The 23,243-nt window shown below is 36.9% G+C and overlaps 1 protein-coding gene and 1 long non-coding RNA gene across 9 annotated transcripts in view; both read right to left on the bottom strand.

Moving 5' to 3' along the window:
* The window catches only part of LOC127877308 (band 4.1-like protein 4A), a 75,909-nt gene that overhangs the window by 27,765 nt on the left and 24,901 nt on the right, over nt 1-23,243 (bottom strand). For 5 of the 7 annotated variants that reach the window (XM_052423028.1, XM_052423022.1, XM_052423025.1 and 2 more), the window contains exons 6-19: nt 23,093-23,213; nt 21,844-21,931; nt 21,145-21,233; nt 20,799-20,862; nt 17,042-17,133; nt 14,621-14,689; nt 12,902-13,020; nt 11,074-11,140; nt 10,229-10,315; nt 9,234-9,347; nt 8,533-8,580; nt 4,218-4,283; nt 1,575-1,694; nt 873-1,067 (exon numbers count right to left, since the gene is read on the bottom strand). In XM_052423028.1, coding sequence (XP_052278988.1) covers nt 873-1,067; nt 1,575-1,694; nt 4,218-4,283; nt 8,533-8,580; nt 9,234-9,347; nt 10,229-10,315; nt 11,074-11,140; nt 12,902-13,020; nt 14,621-14,689; nt 17,042-17,133; nt 20,799-20,862; nt 21,145-21,233; nt 21,844-21,931; nt 23,093-23,213 — 1,339 coding nt within the window. The remainder of the gene's footprint in view (nt 1-872; nt 1,068-1,574; nt 1,695-4,217; nt 4,284-8,532; nt 8,581-9,233; nt 9,348-10,228; nt 10,316-11,073; nt 11,141-12,901; nt 13,021-14,620; nt 14,690-17,041; nt 17,134-20,798; nt 20,863-21,144; nt 21,234-21,843; nt 21,932-23,092; nt 23,214-23,243) is intronic. The other 2 variants (XM_052423024.1, XM_052423023.1) reach the window with 2 other exon arrangements.
* Nucleotides 6,316-8,407, bottom strand: LOC127877310 (uncharacterized). 2 transcript variants are annotated; one of them, XR_008048353.1, is made up of 3 exons: nt 7,885-8,407; nt 7,595-7,739; nt 6,316-7,448 (listed from the first exon to the last, which is right to left on the bottom strand). It is a non-coding gene; the product is annotated as an uncharacterized LOC127877310 (long non-coding RNA). The 2 variants fall into 2 exon arrangements; XR_008048354.1 differs by having other exon boundaries at nt 8,030-8,407.

The raw sequence follows: 23,243 nt of genomic DNA, 5'->3' as shown, positions 1-23,243 counted from the left end.
GATGGTGAACAAATGTGCCAAATGATTTTAAAATCTGACAATGAACGACATAGTTATGGCCCGGACAAGCTTGTTCCGCCCGCCCGCCAGCCCGCCAGCCAGCCAGCCAGCCCGCCCGCATTCGCCAATCTAATAACCAGTTTTTTCCTTCGGAAAACCTGGTTAAAAACTGGTCTTATGCCATATGTGGCCAGAGTAGCTCCAGACCAACCTGCACGTCTGTGCAGAGTGACCAGGAGCTTCCCTGTCTGCTATTGAGACCACAAAACTTTGTGTGACTTAATGGCGGACAGGGTAGCACTTAACCTTGTTGCACTTAAATGCAGGCTGGTCTGGAGCTAGACCGGCTGTGTATGGCCTAAGATGCATTTTTCATGACTTGAGAATGAAAGAATGTATGAATGAATGAATGTATGAATTAATTAGTGAATGAATGAATGAATACATACGGAATATAATGCTAGTCAATTGTTCCATGTGTTTGTATCAGTCGAGTGGCTAGTGTGATAACATATCTCACAAGAGGTGGAGCCTCAAGTGTGATACGAAATAGCGCAAGCCACGAGACTGATACAAACACTTATAACAATTGACTTGCGTAATTTTCCTTTTAACAACTTTGAATCATGTAAGTTAAAAAAATGAGTTTAAGCATTCATAATTAATCAAGAATGCTCTAATAATTTTCTGCATTCAAATTGACGTCATTAAAAGTAATGGCTAGTATGGTAATACAGAATAGGTAAACTAGCGAGTAGCATAATACGGAACTTATTACTGTGCAGTTGTATTTTACCGATTGATACAGCTTGCATTTTTTGGGAACATAAAGCCGGTATATAATACATAAATATACTATGTGCATGACATACTCCACATTCACATAAGGTATCTCCTTGAGTAGTTCCTCGTCCATATCCTCCGGTGGTTCTATGATGTCAAACTCGATGTGTTGTCTCAGCTCCTCCGGGGGCCGCTTGCTGTTGCCTGGAGACTTGCTACGACGACGGCGCATCTTCTTTTGTCTCAACTCGCCTGTTGGGGCCGAGTGCAAGGCTGGATTGGTACTGAAACACAGACAGAAGTACTGACAACACATGTTGCATTGCTGCGGAAATTAATGAGAGATTTGTTTACAGCATTATTCCTTATTGCTTTTGAATGACAGTAAAAATAGACACTTTGATTTGTTAACAGTATCTTTTTCGACTGAATTTGAACATTTATGGTCAATAAAAGTTCACTTTTTAATTTAAAAAAACCCACTTACATATCTCCTTTCTAATCTGGAAGATAAGTAACTCTGTTATAAATTACAAGTAAAATGTTTGGCTTTCTAGTGGTTTAATTTATCAAAATTACCACTTGTTTTCATTTTGTTTCAAATGAAATGTGTTGCACAATACCACAATATAGCAAACAACAACAATTATTTCTTGTTTTCTTTAATATATGCTAGAATGACAAGGAATATATAAAGGTCCATCACAAAACATACTTTCACCTACAACAAAACAACAATGTTATACACTAATAGTAAATCACTAAAGCAACCCCTCTAGGTGATCACTTACTTCTGCAGAGCAGTGTTCCATTCCGTCTCAAACCTTTCACTGCCCACACTCTTTGCCTTCCTGTATCGGTCCATAGCGCTTGGTGACACGTCTGACTCACTGCCTGAATCATGCTCTCTTCTGGAAATATTGGGAATAACAGTTGAACACGAGCATGGAAATGAAACCATATAAGCGCTACATGTTTGCTAGTTTGTTTGTTTATTGGATGTTATACTGTTTTCAACAGTACTTCAGTGGTATGAAGGCTTCCAGTTTTCCATTTGACAGGTTCCTTAGTTGGCCTTTGTACCAATGAATACTAGCTGTGCATGCATATGAGCCCAGCTCTGTTAATAAGAGGTTTAATGCATGTGCGTAAAGTGTCGTCCCAGATTAGGCTGTGAAGTCTGCACAGGCTAATAAAGGATGACACTTTCCGCTTTTATGATATTTTTCGTTTAAAAAAAGTCTCTTCCTAACAAAATTAAGTTTATGCGGAAAGTGTGGTCCCTGACTGCACAGGCTAATCTGGGACTACACTTTAAGCACATGCATTAAACCCCTATATCACATAGCACAGGTCATATATTCAGTAACTGATAACTGGCCTACTTTGATCCATGGTAGCAGAGAATGGCTGTAGAAAGTATTTAATGACTAATCCAGTCCAGGGATCGAACCTGCTACCCAGGGATTTGTAGCCCAGTGCTAAAAAAACTGATGTAGTTAATGAAACCAAATATATGTAGATGGGTCTATTCATGGGCCTATTGGTATAAGGAAAAAATCCTGACATCATATAAAATGTATATTATTTGAATGTGTTTAATTTTTGCTTGATTGCATCCAAAGCCTAAGGCTTATTCAAACACTTTAGAATCAGTTTCTTGGATAGAACCAGTTTAGAATCAGTTTCCTGGATAGAACCAGTTTAGAATCAGTTTCTTGGATAGAACCAGTTTAGAATCAGTTTCCTGGATAGAACCCGTTTAGAATCAGTTTCCTGGATAGAACCAGTTTAGAATCAGTTTCCTGGATAGAACCAGTTTAGAATCAGTTTCCTGGGTAGAACCAGTTAAGATTCAGTTTCCTGGATAGAACCAGTTTAGAATCAGTTTCCTGGATAGAACCAGTTTAGAATCAGTTTCCTGGATAGAACCAGTACTTACTGTCTTTGGGGGAAATCTAAAGAATGCTCACACAACAGGGGTGAATCCTGTGACCTCCGGATTGCTAAGCAGACACCCTATCAACTATATCACAGTGACATGGTATTCCAATATAATTGTCCTTTATATTTTAATATATTCAACAAGAGCTATCACTATAGGATGACTTATGCCCCCCTATAAACGCTTGATAGAAGTTATGTGCTTTTTTCGAAACCTAAACGCAGATTTGGAAACCTAAACGCGTACCCTAAGTTCAAGGTCAAGGTCATAGGGGTAAAATCTTTTATGCGTATGGAAAGTCCTCATCCATATACACATGCATACCAAATATGAAGGTTATATCTCAAGGGACATAGAAGTTATGAGCATTTTTTCGAAACCTAAACGCAGATTTTGAAACCTAAACGAGGACTTTAAGTTCAAGGTCAAGGTCACAGGGGTAAAATTTTTTGTATGTATGGAAAGGCCTCGTCGATATACACATGCATACCAAATATGAAGGGTATATCTCAAGGGACATAGAAGTTATGAGCATTTCTTCGAAACCTAAATGCAGATTTCGAAACCTAAACGCGGACCCTAAGTTCAAGGTCAAGGTCACAGGGGTAAAATTTTGTGTGTGTATGGAAAGTCCTTGTCCATATACACATGCATACCAAACATGAGGGTTATAACTCAAGGGACATAGAAGTAATGAGCATTTTTGGAAACTTAAACGCAGATTTTGAAACCTAAACGAGGACCCTACGTTCAAGGTCAAGGTCACAGGGGTGAACATTTTTGTGCGCATGGACAGGCCTTTTCCATATACACATGCATAACAAATATGAAGGTTATATCTCAAGGGACATAGAAGTTATGAGCATTTTTCGAAACTTAAAAGCAGATTTCCAAACCTAAACGCGGACCCTAAGTTCAAGGTTTAGGTCACAGGGGTGAAAATTTTTGTGCGTATTGAAAGGCGTCGTCCATATACACATGTATACCAAATATGAAGGTTATATCTCAAGGGACATAGAAGTTATGAGCATTTTTCAAAACCTAAATGCAAAGTGTGACAGAAAGACAGACGGACAAACAGTCGGACAGACAGACAGACAGACAGACAGACAGACAGACAGACAGACAGACAGACAGACAGACAGACAGACGGACAGACGGATGGACAGTCCGATCACTATATATAAATTTATGAGCCACTGGATTCAAAAGTTCAATTTTTTGAATGTCTAAATATCTATGTTTTTTTTATTGTAATAAAAATCACAATCAAATGTATGTGCCATGCATTTTGAAGAAGTTGGCACAAGAATAAACTAAGGGATAAACACGATTGGGGTTTTTATTGACTGGGACAAACAGCATCTTAGGGGGAAGCAAACTGAAACAAGATAAGGCGCATGTTTAATGATTAATCTTATCCATAATTTCTGATAAAACTTATAAATTCTTGTATAATACGTAAGTTAAATGAGGAAATATTAAGTACCTTCGTCTTCGTATGGACGAAACATCACTCTCATTGTCTGAGCCTTTCCTGCTGCTAGGGAAATACCTGAATATGTAAATGTAAACTAATAGAGCAGGGTCTTGCAAAAATGGGTTTTATGCCATATGCCTCAAGCATACCTCCCTACTAGCCAGCACATTCGCGCAGTCTGGTCGGGAGTTAAGCTATATGCTATAAAGTCTCTCAAGGTTTCATGGTCTGATTAGCTTGACATGATAGCCGACAGCTTAGCCCCTGACAAGACTGCGCAGGCTCATCTGGAGCAACCCTGACCGCACGTAGCATAAGACCCAGCTACCCTGACCGCATGTAGCATAGGACCCAGCTACCCTGACCGCACGTAGCATAGGACCCAGCTACCCTGACCGCATGTAGCATAGGACCCAGCTACCATGACCGCACGTAGCATAGGACCCAGCTACCCTGACCGCACGTAGCATAGGACCCAGCTACCCTGACCGCATGTAGCATAGGACCCAGCTACCCTGACCGCATGTAGCATAGGACCCAGCTACCCTGACCGCACGTAGCATAGGACCCAGCTACCCTGACCGCACGTAGCATAGGACCCAGCTACCCTGACCGCATGTAGCATAGGACCCAGCTACCCTGACCGCATGTAGCATAGGACCCAGCTACCCTGACCGCATGTAGCATAGGACCCAGCTACCCTGACCGCATGTAGCATAGGACCCAGCTACCCTGACCGCATGTAGCATAGGACCCAGCTACCCTGACCGCATGTAGCATAGGACCCAGCTACCCTGACCGCATGTAGCATAGGACCCAGCTACCCTGACCGCATGTAGCATAGGACCCAGCTACCCTGACCGCATGTAGCATAGGACCCTTTCTTGTATGATGTGGCTCTATTATCAATTGGAAAATTACCAACCAACTGGCATATATGAAAGATGACCTTTAATTATTGAGTACTGATAATATCATATAAATATTTGTCAACATAAACAAAGACATCCAGCGAAGGGCAGGGATATCCTTGGAAGGGATTGTATTTTTTATTTGAATGACACATACATGCTTTAATATATAAACAACAAGAACACTGTTAAATGTTCTAGCACTGCAAGTGAAAGTAAGTATCAACCACACAACTGTGTAATATTATTCACAAATCACTTTTACTAATTGTACACATCAACATTAAAATGAGTGACCACTACTACTGAATATTTAAACTATACAGTTTAGATCATAAAAACATATTTTCCTCACAGGAACATGTGTATCCAATTAAATGTCAATCATTTTAACTGAAAACTAGTAAGTGACTCGACAATAACTGTTGAGAACAGTGCTCTTGATCGACATCGAGAATTAATGCTTTGATAAGTAGAATTAATGTTTAGTATGGGTAACAAATGTTTTTGAATTTGAATGAAAGACATTCAGCAATTCTCGAGAAACTAGCTTACCAAAAAACTTTCCTATATAGTACATCTGAGTGTAAAAAGTGCATAATTTTTGGAAATTTAAGCGTAGAGTTACTAAACTTAGCTTTTGGGTTCCTTTTGAATCAGAAAATAAACATATGTAATTTGAATGAAATCCCTTAAAATATTCCTGAGAAATCAGCTTACTAAAAAACGTTGACCTAGCCTGGATGCCAATGCTGGGATAAGTATAAATGCTTAAATGTCTTTTAAAAAGTTTAGCTAAAATTATGTAATGCTTATAACAACAAGAGATGTCAGAGGACAGCGCGCTCCACTATTCGAGTGCTTGACAATATAACGTAAGCCATCATGGGGAAATTGTTCATATTCAATCATTTATTAGACGATCTTTCAAAAATAAAAAAAGGAAAAAAAATATATGTTTTTTCTTTTTTTTTGGGGGGGGGGGGGGGGTTGAGAGGGGGGTATAATGTGGGGTGTGGTCATTTATTAGACGATCTTTAAAAAAAAAAGGAAAAATAATATTTTTTTTTTGGGGGGGGGGGGTAGGTGGGGTTGAGAGGGGGGTATAATGTGGGGTGTGGTCATTTACAAGATGATCTTTCAACAATAAAAAAAGGGAAAAAATTGTTTGTTTTTTTTGGGGGGGGGGGAGTGGGGGGGCAGGGATTCTGGGTTGGGGCTTGGAGTTTTGTTTGGGTGGAATCCATTGTGGTATTCAGGTAAGTGTTGTTTTGTCAAAGTATTTATAAAATCTGATCATAAATAAAGAAGTTATGGCAATTTAAGCAAAATGTTCAATTATCTAAGTATACAAGGGGCCATAATTCTGTCAAAATGCTTGATACAGTTGTCTGCTCTTGTTTATAGGTTGGGGTCATGTTGGTAAGCAAGTATGCAAAATATGAAAGCAATATGTCAAGGGACACAGGAAATATTTGGGGTAGTACGCACACTTTAACATAGATTTACCAATAATATGCATAAAGGGGCAATAATTTTGTCAAAATGCTTGATACAGTTGTCTGCTCTTGTTTTTAGGTTGGGGTCATGATGGTTAACAAGTATGCAAAATATGAAAGCAATATGTCAAGGGACACAGTAAATATTTGGGGTAGTATGCAAACTTTCACATAGATTTATCAATAATATGCATATTCTAAGAATAAAAGGGGCCATAATTCTGTCAAAATGCTTGATACAGTTGTCTGCTCTTGTTTATAGGTTGGGGTCATGTTGGTTAACAAGTATGCAAAATATGAAAGCAATATGTCAAGGGACAATGAAAATAATTGGGGTAGTACGAAAACTTAAAAATTTTCACGCTAACGCTAACGGAAACGCCGACGCCGGGGTGAGTAGGATAGCTCCACTATATATATTTCATAAACAAGGGCTGTTTGTAAAACATGCATGCCCCCCATATGGGCTGTCCATTGTAGTGGCAGCCATTGTGTGAGCACGATTTTTGTCACTGTGACCTTGACCTTTGACCTAGTGACCTGAAAATCAATAGGGGTCATCTGCGAGTCACGATCAATGTACCTATTAAGTGTCATGATCCTAGGCAAAAGCGTTCTTGAGTTATCATCCGAAAATCATTTTACTATTTCGGGTCACCGTGACCTTGACCTTTGACCTTGTGACCTCAAAATCAATAGGGGTCATCTGCGAGTCATGATCAATCTACCTATGAAGTTTCATGATCCTAGGCAAAAGCGTTCTTGAGTTATCATCCGAAAACCATTTTACTATTTCAGGTCACCGTGACCTTGACCTTTGACCTAGTGACCTCAAAAAACAATAGGGGTCATCTGCAAGTCATGATCAATCTACCTATGAAGTTTCATGATTCTAGGCGTATGCGTTCTTGAGTTATCATCCGGAAACCATTTTACTATTTCAGGTCACCGTGACCTTGACCTTTGACCTAGTGACCTCAAAATTGATAGGGGTCATCTGCGAGTCATGATCAATCTACCCATGAAGTTTCATGATCCTAGGCGTATGCGTTCTTGAGTTATCATCCGGAAACCATTTTACTATTTCGGGTCACCGTGACCTTGACCTTTGACCTAGTGACCTCAAAATTGATAGGGGTCATCTGCGAGTCATGATCAATCTACCCATGAAGGTTCATGATCCTAGGCGTATGGGTTCTTGAGTTATCATCCGGAAACCATTTTACTATTTCGGGTCACCGTGACCTTGACCTTTGACCTAGTGACCTCAAAATCAATAGGGGTCATCTGCGAGTCATGATCAATCTACCCATGAAGTTTCATGATCCTAAGCGTATGCGTTCTTGAGTTATCATCCGAAAACCATTTTACTATTTCGGGTCACCGTGACCTTGACCTTTGACCTAGTGACCTCAAAATCAATAGGGGTCATCTGCGAGTCATGATCAATCTACCTATGAAGTTTCATGATCCTAGGCGTATGCGTTCTCGAGTTATCATACGACAACCACCTGGTGGACGGACCGACCGACCTACCGACCGACCGACCGACCGACATGAGCAAAGCAATATACCCCCTCTTCTTCGAAGGGAAACACAACACATGAACTTAGCATAAAATTCACAAAATAAAAGTAAAACTTGGAACGACAACCTAAAACCTCATGCTCAATAAATCTACTAAAAAAAATCATGTAAATATTACAGCTACTAAGCACACTCTTCCAAACCAATGGACCCATGATCCAATACTACATGTAAAAAAAAACTACTTCTACATTTCAACAAACCAAAATTAAAGTAAAACATGGGGTAAGTTCTCTTAAGTTCACTTAATAAAAGAAGGCCCAATTACTTCACAGAAACAAGGGGTTTCAAGCATTTTGCCACTGCATGCAACACTGACACACTTACTTATGCCGAGAACTGCCACCATCACTATCATAACCCTGTCTTTGAAATCTTACAAGGAAAATACAACAAACGCAATATAGAAAATAGAATAATAAAAATGTTAATTATCTTAACACATTCACCAAGAAATTACTTACAAAATCAATGTATTATTTAATTTTGAATTAAATTTAAATAAATTTACTGTTACCGTTATAACTGCTGTAAAATAATTATTTCTAGGTTAAATGGATATATTATACCATAAAGTATTATTTCACATGACATTATTTTTTTGAAAGTCGGAATAAGAGTTTAACAATTTGAAACCACAACAACTCACATTATAACAAATAGTAGATAACTTGCATATCTTCCATTTCACAGACCATTAAAATAAAACCAGAGGTCAGTTTAAACCACATTTCTTTAGATCTGATATTGAAAAAATGATGACATTCATACAATATAATTTTCCAAAAGTTACTTAAAAATGTATTCCTAGAATTACTTCTTAATACTTAAATCAATAAAATGTAAACAACAGCTTAATATCATTTCATATTAAATGCCATGGATTATGTGTATAACATTTCAAATTGACCATCCAAAATTCAGAATTTTAATTCATTAGCAAACCCATTGCTTTTTTAACATATTTTAACATAAGTAAGGATAAGAAGACTGTGAAATTCAGAGTACACTATAGCGTGTTGACCTACTTTCTGCGGTGTCCCGCCTCACTGTCACTGTCTCTATGGTGACGTCTCAGCTGATTCACGTTCTCACTCTGGGTTACCGACACAGGAGACTCACGACCAGACGTGTACAAACCACTGAATTCAGAAAATGAAAGGTGAATATATATTTATTTATTTTTATTTTTTTAATACCTTGTATCATTCCTATATGTTTTGCTATAAGTCCCAGAGGCAAAAAAAATATTGCAGGTCTAAAACATCTGGCACATTTTACTTCAAAAACAGGTCAAATTAATTGAATGCAAGACCATTTGCTAATTTCAATGTGTTAAAATTTGCAGAGAAATATTGCTTGCATGGTAAAGGCTGTTGTTAACTATCTACTTGCTGTAATTCCATATGAGCTTTGCTATGTGAAAAGATGGTTTAATTAATGTGAGTAATGTGTCATCCCAGATTAGCTTGTGCCATCTGCACAGGCTTATCAAGTGTTGTCCCAGATTAGCTTGTGCCATCTGCACAGGCTTATCAAGTGTTGTCCCAGATTAGCTTGTGCCATCTGCACAGGCTTATCAAGTGTTGTCCCAGATTAGCTTGTGCCATCTGCACAGGCTTATCAAGTGTTGTCCCAGATTAGCTTGTGCCATCTGCACAGGCTTATCAAGTGTTGTCCCAGATTAGCTTGTGCCATCTGCACAGGCTTATCAAGTGTTGTCCCAGATTAGCTTGTGCCATCTGCACAGGCTTATCAAGTGTTGTCCCAGATTAGCTTGTGCCATCTGCACAGGCTTATCAAGTGTTGTCCCAGATTAGCTTGTGCCATCTGCACAGGCTTATCAGGGACTACACTTTCCGCTTTTTTGGAATTTTTCAATAAAAGGAAAACTTTTTTAAACAAAAATCCAATCCAGGTGGAACGTGTTGTCCCTGATTAGCCTGTTCAGGGACGACACTTTACCCCCATGCATTGAACATTCATTTCAAAGAGCGACTCATATAATTGGCTGAACACATACGCATCCATGTTGGTTTCCCAGGGTGCAGACCGAGTGCTGGTGGGTGACTCACGACCCTTCAGCTCAGGCAGGCTCCTGTGTCGAGGACTGAAACACAGCAAACATGGGCCGCTATATGCCTTACGTTATGTAGGTGAGGTCAAAACAAGAGATGTGTTTGTCAGAAACACAATGCCATTTATATATCAGATTTTATTTACAGGTCCTACCGGCTTCTTCACGAGGTCTTTGAGGTCCGACCTATAAACACAATGCCCCCATTGCGCCGCTTTGAAATAAAATGTCAATATATCATTTGGCAGGTTTACAAATTATCTCCCTATTTAAGCTTATTACTTCCCTTGGATTGTATTTTTTTACTTTTGACCTTGAAGGATGACCTTGACCTTGACCTTTCACCACTCAAAATGTGCAGCTTCACGAGATACACATGCATGCCAAATATCAAGTTGCTATCTTCCATATTGCAAAGTTATGGCCAATGTTAAAGTTTTCGGACGGACAGACGGACGGACAGTTCAACAGGTATATGCGACCCTACCGGGGGCATAAAAAAGATAACCAATAATTGTGGAAGAACATCAACAACACAACACTTTACAGTGCATTTATAGTGTTTTCGAATATGGTTTGCATTATACTGCAATTTTACATAATATTTTTTTAAGTTAAATCACTATAAGTAATAATCAACATAATGTTATTCCCATAATCATAATCACCACAACTGACACTAACCGTATCAATGTCATCATCATTGCCATCACCATCATCAGCATCATCACCATAACTACTACCACCAACACCATCACTATCATCATCCTGTCCCCTTAGTGTATACCTACCCTTTGACATGTTCTGGTTTGACCACCATTGTGACATGGCCCTCTGTAAACTGAACTCCACCTCCATCTAAAAAAGGAAACTTTGCAGAATAGTAATAATATTATTTTTAAGTTAATCAAATATCATAAACAAGTTGCATTTTACTGTATACAGTCCAACCTGCCCAAGCGACCGCCTGTTAATAGCGACCAATAGTCAATAACGACCACATCGATTTCCTCCCGAACGATTTCGCTATATATTGAACCTGCGAATAAAGCCCACCTGCGAACAAAGACCAAAGACCGCCCTTTTACATTCCCAAAAGTCCATTTTGATAGCTTACAAAGACCACTGCAATAATAAAAATCAACGATTTTGCAACTTTCAAAAAACAAAATGGTCGCCATGACGCTGTGTGGTCACGGATTCACATCTTACCAGTGGACTCGTCGGTCGCTATGGAAATATCGGCAAGTGACGGTTTATTGCACTCGATATCAGTTGTTTGTTTATTTAACACGCATTGCTAATTGGTAGTCGCCTGCTTCTTTTATGCATTTGACAGTTTGTCAAAAGTGTAAAAATATTGCCTTTGTATTAAAGTGACTCGCAATTAATGTACAAATTGCTGAAAATATCAAGGACAAGTTTGGGGCTTTCATCAACTCATTAAAAAATTAACGGTTTTATATCAATAACGATGCCTGAATTACAAACATTTTGATAGCCATTCCCTTCTTACATTTCTCCTTGATAAGACGTGCATAGATTATAGACAATCAGTTCAATTTAACCATCATGGCTTCCAAGCGTAAGTTCTTGACGTTGGAAGAGCACGCTGCGGTCATTAGTTAGTTAGTTAAAGGACACAGTTGTAGACGAGTGGCTAGTGATCTTGGTGTAGGCAAAACTCAAATCCAGAACATTCTGAATTACATGTACATATACATGTATGTCAATAATTATTTATAAATGTATATGATTAATGAAATAAATAATAAAAACATAAGGGAATGGAAATAATAAAAACAAAACTGTGTTTTCAATCCTTTATTTATTATACATGCATAAGTATTCAAACATCTAAACAAAAGAGCACATACATAGATAAGGTACCTGTTAAAATACTACTAGCATATTTTGCAAAGTTTCAATCGACCCTGGGAATAAAGACCACCTGTGAACAAAGACCACAACGACCAAATCCCTTGTGTGGTCTTTATAGACAGGTTAGACTGTAATGTTTAAAATACCATTTTCTAACAATTAAGTACTTAAAAAAATAACAAGTAAAACAAACCACGAAATAAAAAAAGAGAATAAATGAAATTACAAAAACAAAAACAAGTAAAATTTAAACAATAAAATCTAAGCCACAGCCTGAAAAATAGACTAGAAAATGTCTTTTCATGTTTTAATATTGGCAAAACAGAGATTCAAGCTAAAGAAGTTTAAGCGAAAAACTATTTCATTCAACATTTCTGTAAATGATAACAAAAATTGTGCTCAACCCTTGATATCTTGGAAACAACAAGAGATGTGTTTGTCAGAAACACAATGCCCCCTATTGCGCCGCTTTGAAGCCATATATTTGACCTTTGACCTTAAAGGATGACCTTGACCTTTCACCACTCAAAATGTGCAGCTCCATGATATACATATGCACGCCAAATATCATGTTGCTATCTTCAATAATGCAAAAGTTATAACAAAACTTTAACCAAGGTTAAAGTTTTGGAACACACACAATGAATGAATGAATAAATGACAGACAGACAGACAGACAAGCCAAAAACAATATGCCCCCGATCTTTCCATCCGGGGGCGTAAAAATCCTGGGCTGACCTTGATTAAGACGAGGGTCTGACATGGCCCTGCGTGCCTGACGTCTGCTCTGGACACGCATCACTCGAGGCTGCTCCCTTGCCTGCGCATCCGCATTGTTTTGTCTGTCTTGACGACCGCTGTAAAAACATCACAAATATTAATGAATTATCCTGATCTATTGTGAATTTTTTCTCTTGAAACAATGGCCTTAAAAATAGATTTACATTGCCTGGTGTGAAGCCCATTGTGAAAATTGATATTCATGTTGTATTTATTTTCAATTTTGAGGACATTGACCTTTGACCTGAACACCAGCAACATGACCTATCAACAAGGTGAAAGGTGCATAAAGTATTATTCCAAATCTTGCATTTTATTTGTTTATTGATTAAGTTAAAGTCTACATAAGCTTTATAATTCCCAGTTTTTAAACACTGACAATAAAGTATGACACAGGTCTTAGATGCATCAAACTGTCTTCACATTGCAAACTTTTGTAAAATTGCAAATGAATTATGATGTTACAGTCCAGCCAAGTTCAGACTGTGAGCACACACTCACACACACTCTAACATTATGACAGCCATAGAAATTTGTAGACAACTACAGTGAGTTGCTTCAACTGAGCAATACAAGTTATTCCTTATAAGTCAATTAATGAACATAAGTTATTTATGACGGTTGTCAAATGAAATGATTAAAGCGGCTAACTTAGTCTAGTAAGCCCAATCACCATAGCAACTGCTGTGTCTTCAAATGGCTGCTTTTAATGTTTCAGAAATTATTGATGTAACACGTTGAATAAACTTAACAACAATATTATGTTTATGAAGTAATCACATACTTTAGAGGTAAAGTATATATACAAAATAATTTCATTCTTTGCATTTGATGACACAGTTTTGTGTTTTGTTTAACAAGGTTAAAGCAGAACTATCAGTAATCAAGCACATGAAACAAATGACGCTTATGACAAGAGACTGATGTTATACTATGTTCCAAACCCAAAAGAAAATGCTTTTAATAGAACATGAAGTGGCAGTGTATTAGTTTACAAAAAGGCCAAAGGCCCTAAGATGCTCACCAGAGACTTTGGGGAAGTAAACTTTTCTGAAAAGCTTTGTTTCCATGACATGATTTGCAATACTTGACGGATATTATTTGAACAAAATTTTAAGTTCCGAGCCTATTTCATGTATATAATGAAAAAAGTATACTTCTAAAGTGTTCACAATACTAATTTTAGCCATAAAAGGAAAACTGCCTTGATCACTATCAATCATGTTTTTCAACACACAGATACCTTTATCAAACACTGGCCATTTTTGGAGAAGTCGTTCAAAGAAAATGTTAGCGCACTGACGGACTTACAGACAAGGGACATCACGGTATCCTAAAAGCTCCCTGTGAGCACTCTTAATAGAATTAATTACATTTCTGGGTTTTAAAGTTTTTGTCATTGAGAAGTTCAAGATGTTGGTTTTTCAAGCTTACAATTTTTTATAAATTTAAATTGTTCAGTCATATAAGCTTAAGTCAAATTTACAACACAACATACACATTCAACGAATGCAAAAAAATCAAAATTTTCAACCACCAAAAACTAACCACACATTCAATTAAACAAAATGACTGCAAAGCTTTCAAATAATTTGCGAGTTCAAAGTTATTTGTGAGTTCAAAACAACTCCAACTGTTAAAACTGTTGAGGTCCCCTCTCGGTGCATGCGCACTTACCTGTTTCTGTGCTTGGATGTGGACCTAAATGGTTTACTAGTTCTAGATGAGGAAGTGACCTGGTTGAGTCTAAAGAATGAAACACTTTAAATACAGATTTAAATAAAACATAAAAAGTTTTCTCACAGTGATGTAACACATAAAAAGGAGTTGCGGTGAATCTGCATGTGACGGCAGTATTGCGCAACAGGGGTGGGAGTGATTACAGGTGAAAAGGGTAGAGATACATTTTTGACACACAATGAACAACTGTTACATGTAAAGGATTGATATAATATTGTTAAGCATGTACCGTTATGATGTATAAATATCCAGTTCAAAGTTTAATTATAAACAGAAAAGCGAACAATATTATTATAAATATTGCATCAAACATTTTGTTGTCTTTTAATATACTGTATAATATTTCTGACTACATGTACGTTTCTAGACTAGATACACGCTTTCTACAAAAAATATGACTCCAGAATATAATATAGCATCATGCAACTTATGAATCAATTCTTTAAATGCTTAAATGTGCTAAAAGTTCACAAAACTATATTAAATTCAATGCAGAATCAGATATTTAACAAAAAACAAGAGCTTTGTCACAGACAAAAAAGCAATCCTCTACTGGGTTAATAATGTTGGAGAAAAAATCAGGAGGCCTATATGTGTTTAACAAGCATATTCCTCATATGGCCCTTTATCTGCATACTCAGTTTCATCAACATAGCTTAAATATGAGCTGTGCTCTGTGAAAAGGGGGCTTAATGCAGGTGCGTAGTGTCATCCAAGATTAGCCTGTGAAGTCCACACAGGCTAATTAGGGACAACATTTTCGGATATTTATGGAATGATTTGTTTACAGAAAGTCTCTTCTTATCAAAATCCAGTTTAGGCAGAAAGTGTCAACCCTGATTAGCCTGTGCAAACTGCACAGGCTAATCTGGGACGACACTTTATGCACATGCATAAAACCCCCTTTTAACAGAGCACAGCTCATATGTTTTGAGTTATCACAGGACGCAGATACAGACACACACACAGAGACACTGACACTTTAACAAAACTGACGAACTGGAGGAGGTACACTTAAATTCATCCTGGTTACACCGGTAGGGGACTAATAACTTATTTAGGAATGTTTGAAATTAAAAAGATAACATAAAATCTAATAGCACCATTATTTTCTTTATGTGACAAATTAAAGCTATTCAATAAAAGATTACAAGAGATTTTCTAAAAGGGTTACAGCAAACAGAACTCTTAGACCTAATGAAGTGAACTAAAAACTGAGTAAATGATACTGTTACAGAAAAAAATAGTGAAGATGATGGTTAATTCAGGAACTATAGAAACTTCAGACTGAATGTTAAAGTTTTAGAACAATATATTAATTAAGAGGTATTTGGAAACAAAAATCAGCTGTTAAGATTGATGTAAAGATGCTCAGATGTTGTTTCTATGAGATGTAGGATAGCACACTACTAATGATGGCTATCAAACACAGCTGCTACCACTAGCATGCTCTGGAGGAGTCCTAATGGTTTGTGAGTGACAATCTACCGATAAGAACAAATCAGATTTCTGCCAGATTCATTCTTAACAAGACTATTGCCAAGCAATATATGTCCCCTACCTGCTCCACCATTGTCAGATTATTTTTTTTAATTTGTTGCCATAGCAACCATAATTTTTCACGTAGAAACACAATGAAATGACGTGCATAATGTCCATATTGCCATCTATCCATGTTTCAAGTTTCATGAAAAGATATGAAGAACTCTAAAAGTTATCGCAAGATCCAGAAAAGTGGGACGGACTGACAGACAAACAGACACACAGAGCGCAAACCATAAGTCCCCTCCGGAGAAACCGGTAGGGGACAATAAATAAGTTCCTAACAGTATCAGAAGACTATTAAGTATAATGGTTATTAGCAGTGGAAAAATTTACACAGATATATGTGTTGTTCAGTAAAACTAATTTGAATTCTGTAAAATAACCAAATCACTCTTAAGGTGTATACTTTTCAGCATTTTCGTAAATAATAAGCAGGTTTTCTTCTTATTGTTAGTCTATTTCATTAACTTGGAAAATTGTCGTTGTTTGTTCATCATAGTAGTATCTTTATCAATGTTTTAACAAAACAAACTTCATACCTAGTTTGCCAATTCAATTAAACATTTACCATGCTTATTTAAGTATGATTCTTAACCCTTTGCATGCTGGGAAATCTGTCGTCGCGAGAATGTCGTCTGCTGTATTTCTTAAATTAGCATTTTCTTTGATTTTTTAAAGAATACTATCAGAGTAGCAAACAGTTTGGATCCTGATAAGACGCCAGGTTTTGTGGCGTCTCATCTGGATCCAAACTGTTTGCAAACGCCTTCAAAAAAATGGCCATCAAATTAGTCATTTCAGAATCTGTGATACCTGAAGAAGGCGTGATGCTCCACACAGCATTTCCACAAGTGCTTGCATGCCTGTTTGGTCGCTAACTCAAATGAGTAAATGTGTTCATCATTCTACAAATAAACATGCAACAAAACAATAGTAACAGCAAACGGGGTCAACTAGAACTGTCACTGTAATACATGACATACCACTTCATGCCATTTTGTCAGAAATCATTTATAGTTCAGTTTAAAGAACTGCATTCCCAACAACCCAAGTTTTTTGATACCTCACATTTTAGTTGAGATATGCCCTGAACAAATTTTCAACATGGACAAACATAGGGCAATACTTGGGAAATCATGGAAGAAGGCGTTATGGTTCCTATGCACAGCACTTTCCCTTATTGAGAGCTACCTAGATATGAAGTTCGAAGCAGATACTTCTTATCATTTATAAGACATTTTATATGCAGAAAATATTGAAATATAAACAAGAGCTGTCTCCATCGGAAGAAATATGCCCCCAAAAAACGCTTTTTCGAAACCTAAATGCAGATTTTTAAACCTAAACGCGGACCCTAAGTTCAAGGTCGAGGTCAAAGGGGTCAAAATTTGTGTGCGTAATGAAAGGCTTTGTCCATATACACATGCATACCAAATATGAAATTAACATCTGAAGCGACATATAAGTTATGAGCATTTTTCGAGCGGAAACGCAATTGTTTGATGATTCAAGAGCCATAACTCAGAAGTGCCTGGGTAAATTTGGCTGATTATCAAACTTCACCTAGATTGTATTGCCTTACACATTTTAATGAAGTTTTGTAAAGATCCGATGAAAATTGCTTGAGTTATTGAGCGGAAACAAGAAAAAACTCAATTTTTCGATTATTCAAGGGCAGTAATTCAGGAGTGTCACGGTCAATTTGGCTGATTATCGAACTTGGCCTATATCTTATGACTTTGCACATTTTCATGAAGTTTGGTGAAGATCCTATGACATTTGCTCGAGTTATTGAGCGGAAACGAGAAAAAACCCAACTTTACGAAAATTCAAGGGCCGTAACTCAGGAGTGTCAGGGTCAATTTAGCCGATTATCGAAATTGACCTAGATCTTATAGCCTAACACATATTCATGAAGTTTAATGAAGATCTGATGACAATTGCTTGACTTATTGAGCGGAAACTAATCCGGACGGACTAACTGACTGACTGACTGACTGCGATTTTAATTTGCCCCCCAGAACCTATGTTCTGGGGGCATAAAAAAACAAGTATCGTTGAAAACGATGGATGCTCCCTTCTTTGACCTTGAGAAAATCTATTATTAGCCTAGGTGACCTTGACCTTGACCCCAGTGACCTCAAACCTCATCAAAAGGTAGAGGTTCATGCAAGGTACCTACATGCCAAATATGTAAGAGATCGGTAAAATATTGAAGGCGATATGTGAAACTGTAACACAAGTGTGACGGAAAATCTATTTTTAGCCTTGGTGACCTTGACTCCGATGACCTCAAACCTCATCAAAAGGTAGAGGTCCATGCAAGGTATCACATGCCAAATATGTAAGAGATCGGTAAAATATTGAAGGCGCTATGAGAAACTGTAACAAAGAGTGTGACAGAAGGAAGGCAGTAAGGAAGGAAGTAAGGAAGGACAAACTGGCAACTATATGCTCCCCAAAAATACTTTCGGGAAGAATAATAATTAAGGGCAGTAGCTCTATGGAGGCAAGAGATATGGCTCTCTTGAACTTTACATCACCTAAATGAGATCCAATTCCTATAAGTTTCAAACTAATAATTCTTTTAATTTTCAAGATATGCTCTGGATAAATTTTCAGTACAACAATTGACAAACAACAATAACTCTACAAATCTGATAAAAAGATATATTATTCTTGTACACTACACATCTCCTCAGCATGAAAAACATCCTATTAAGTTTTAGACAAAATTAACATAAAAATTACTAACGGCAATACATAAAAATAATGGGAGCAACATAAAACAATTCTTGCTCACTGCACTTCACTGCACTTCTGCACAATTAGAATAAAATATAAGTGGGCATGTAGATAGAGAAAGTTGAATGTGAAGAAAACCCATATTTTTTGGAATGTTCAGTGTAGGAAGATCAAAATTACACATGCATAATTTCATATCATGAGTAACATTATAACTTATTTTTAATAATGTATGCTGAAAAGTGAAGGAGAACGCCTCCACACAATTTTTCAGTGTTTAATCTATGGACAGCCAGACAAAAATAAATAGGATTCCTATATACCCCCTTTAAAACGTACTGGGGAGGATGGGGGGGTACACAAATAAATCAGCACATTGTCCAGCAAAAGCACATACTTTTCCCTTGCAAGTCTGAATTTATCATAAGATTTGGTGCAGAAGACTGGTAGGCTGTTTTTGCGTTCAAATGCCAGAGTGTGCTACAACATGCACTTCATTTCAGACAACTCTCATTACCCAATGGAGGTCACCAGCAAAGAAACCACAAGCCGTCATAACGGATTGTGCCTATGTGTACAGCCTTGTTTAAGATTTCCAATTGACATGTTTTCATCTATTGCTACTGGTTGTTTACTAACATCAAATATGATTATTTTATTTCACTTAAAATACTGGTTTGAGTCAGAGGGACATTTGAAATCTTCATGTGCATACTCTTAATATTTGACTACGATTAATGGTATCTAATCTATTAATGACTTAATGCAAGCCAATTCTATATCAACCGTGCTATGTGAAAATGGGGGTTTAATGCATGTGCGTAAAGTGTCATCCCAGATTAGTCTGTGCAGTCCACACAGGCTTATCAGGGACAATACTTTACGCATTAATGATATTTTTTGTTTAGAAAAGTCTCTTCTAAGCAAATATCCAGTTTAGGTGGAAAGTGTTGTCCCTGATTAGCCTGTGCAGACTGCACAGGTTAATCTGGGACAACACTTTAAGCACACTTTAAACCCCCTTTGCTCAGAGCTCAACCCATATTAAAGTCAAGCTAGTTTTAGGCATGTTTGTGGTATAGATTGTTCACGAACCACCATAGACATGTCACTCAATAACAATCATGCAAACTAGATGCCAGAAGAGTAAACGTTTTTATTTGCAAATATTCCGTAATTAAAGTTCTTCGGAGAACCAAACTAAAAGCTACAGAGTAAAACTCAATATAACAATTGATGCTTGTCAAGCAAGCAATGACTTCATCTACATAGGAAATTTATATGTAAAGGTACTTAATAATAAATACAGCAAGCGGCGGCATGATTTATTAAATCAATATATGCCCGTTTCTTTCAATACCAACCAAAATGCAGGTTGATCTATTTCAATCAGTATTTTTAGTTTGACCCTAAAAGACATCACAGAACATTCATACAGTTTCAACAAGACTATTGCCAAGCAATATATGTCCACTACCGGTTCCACCATTGTCAGAATTTTTTTTTTTTATTTGTTGCCATAGCAACCAGAATTGTTGACGTAGGAACAAAATGAAATGACGTGCATAATGTTCATATTGCCATCAATCCATGTTTCAAGTTTCATGAAAAAATATTAAGAACTTTTATAACTTTTAAGTTAAGTTTTTTAAGTTATCGCAGGATCCAGAAAAGTGTGACAGACTGACGGACTGACAGACAGACTGACAGACACATAGAGGGCAAACCATAAGTCCACTCCGGTGAAACCGGTAGGGGACAAAAACGAGAAATCATAATAATAACATACATTGAAACCATTCAACATTATTTGATGTATACTTACAATTTTGCCTATTACCCGTATTGTGAAAACTTTGCCTTTGCAGTTCACCTTTGTTATTCTTGGCCTGGAATGTTGCAAATAATCTGACTTTTACAAACATAGTTTAAACAGTTCTTTGCTATGCACTAACCAAAAAAAATCAATATCACAAAATGGAATGAATAACAGCTTAACACACAAAAAGCAATACAATATAGAAGCAAATAGTAAGTGGCATCTAAAACAATTGATTTACTTTGTATCTATAACAATAAATACAATTTGTTATGTCAACAACAATCAATCATTGGCAATTTCATTTTCTTTATCACACAGAAGTATTTTGTTTTTTAGAGACACAACTTACCAGAAGTAGTTTCCAACCTTAGTTTTGTTTTTGTACACCACAATGCCAGTGGGAGTAAGACCCAGGAAATACTCTGTGTTGCCTTCACCCTACAAGCAAAGGTCAAGTAAGAAGAACTTAATAAGCTATACAAACAATTTACCTACAAAGAGATTCATACATCTTCAGCAAATGTGATACTTGCTGACCAAATTGAAAAAGCATGATCCACCTACAATAACAGAAATATGTATTATTTAATTGCTTTCATCATTTTTAAAAATAGGAAACTAAGCATATGATCAAATAAAATTCTTCAGCTTAGATATAACTGAACTTTGTTATCTTAAAATCTGTTATTTCAAACTCTGTTAAGTCAACTAAGTTAAGTTAACAGAAAGTCAAAGTAATGTCAAACTTCTGATGGTAACTCTTCTTATTTCTGTTGAAGTGATCTCAAACTCTGGTGAAGTTATCTCAAACTCTGTTGAAGTTATCTCACATTCTGTTGAAGTTATCTCAAACTCTGTTGAAGTTATCTCAAACTCTTTTGTCACACTCTCTGTTAAGTCAGTCATGTGAAATTCCGTATCTGGTAACTATTCTTATTTCACGTAAAATATTTGTGTTTATTTAGAATTTTCTCACTTGGCTTAATTTCATCCCTTACCTGTATTTTTATACCCGCTATTGTTTGTTTTAAACCTTAAAATGACCTACCATAACAGGGTGAAGGTCAACTCCATACATGTCCTGCCATTTCACTTTATCCAAGAACTTCAGCTCTGCAGTTGCTGGTATTGTACCTCTGTAATATACAATAAGTATTAATTGTTAATGACAACATAAAATTGTCTCAGAGGCTTACTGTTAAAAATTAACCAATGGAATTCAAGACCTATATCCTCTAGGTCAAAATTTGAACAATCATGAATTTGTGTAATACACAACAAAACAAAGAATAATCAAAAGTGTAGCCACGCCAACTTTTGTTTGCTATCAATACGTGTCTGTGTTACAATAGTGAAAATAAATACATGTTCTATCTAAAATTGTTTGTTTTTCATTCTTCATTAGTTTCTTGTTATTGTAATCATTAAAAACCTGCATGGATAAGTTCCTAGTCTAATTGTGTTGACAGACAAAGTCATACATCCATACATCCATTGATTTCACAAAATTGTAAAACACAAGCCTAAATTCTTGTACAACCACATCAAGCCCAAAGGAATGCAAGCTAACCTATAAACAAGATCTGCTTTCAACAAACACTGATGTGAAAGCCTGGTCATTTTTTATTGGCCCGAATGAATAAATCTTAGACCAAAAGTAGGTCAATTGCAAGGTAAAAATGAGGTCAAATGATGTGACTGTGTTGTTGGATGGAGGTATCAATTATTTTTAGTTTGCATTATAAATTTTAATTGAACAATCGATCTGAGTTCATCAAGAATGTTGACCTTCTGAATAAGTCCAAATTGAAGTAATCAATGTCAAGGATCAAAAAGAGATCAGGACTGGTGATGTGGGTGACTTGAGATTGTTCATCCATGAAAGAATTAAAGATTTGAAAGAAGCATTATTAATGTAAGAAGAAATGTATAATTTTGGGTAAACCGAAAATTTGGACCCTCTGATTTAGTCAAAGGCCAAAGGTCATGGTCAAAATGAGGTCAGCTGATGTGCAGTTAAAATGTTCATAGATAATATACATGCAAGTATCGAAGGTTTTTAGCAAAACATTTTGAAGTTTTACTAACATGACATCGGAGGTAAATCTTGTACTGGTGTACAGGCGGATGAAATAATGAACAGGCTAATCACTATATACCCCTGGGCATCAATAGGTCCCGGAGCATAATACAGTTTATATGAGCAAACTCATACTTAATACCCAATGGTCAATTGTAGAGTATATGGGCTTGCCAAAAATTGAAAAAGAAATCATTCTTGACTATGTGCCATTTACCCGAGTCTCCTGTGCAGATGTGCAATGCTCTCCTCCAGCTCCTCTGTCTGGTTGGGCACAAACTGGAACTCGGACACGTAACCTGGAGGCAGCTCCTGGGATTCATAGTCACCAAGCTCAGCTGTGAACAGTAACACATGGGGTAAGTCTA

The sequence above is a fragment of the Dreissena polymorpha genome, chromosome 4 (assembly GCF_020536995.1).
Source record: "Dreissena polymorpha isolate Duluth1 chromosome 4, UMN_Dpol_1.0, whole genome shotgun sequence".
Classification (NCBI taxonomy): domain Eukaryota; kingdom Metazoa; phylum Mollusca; class Bivalvia; order Myida; family Dreissenidae; genus Dreissena; species Dreissena polymorpha.
This window is presented reverse-complemented; position numbering and strand designations above follow the sequence as displayed.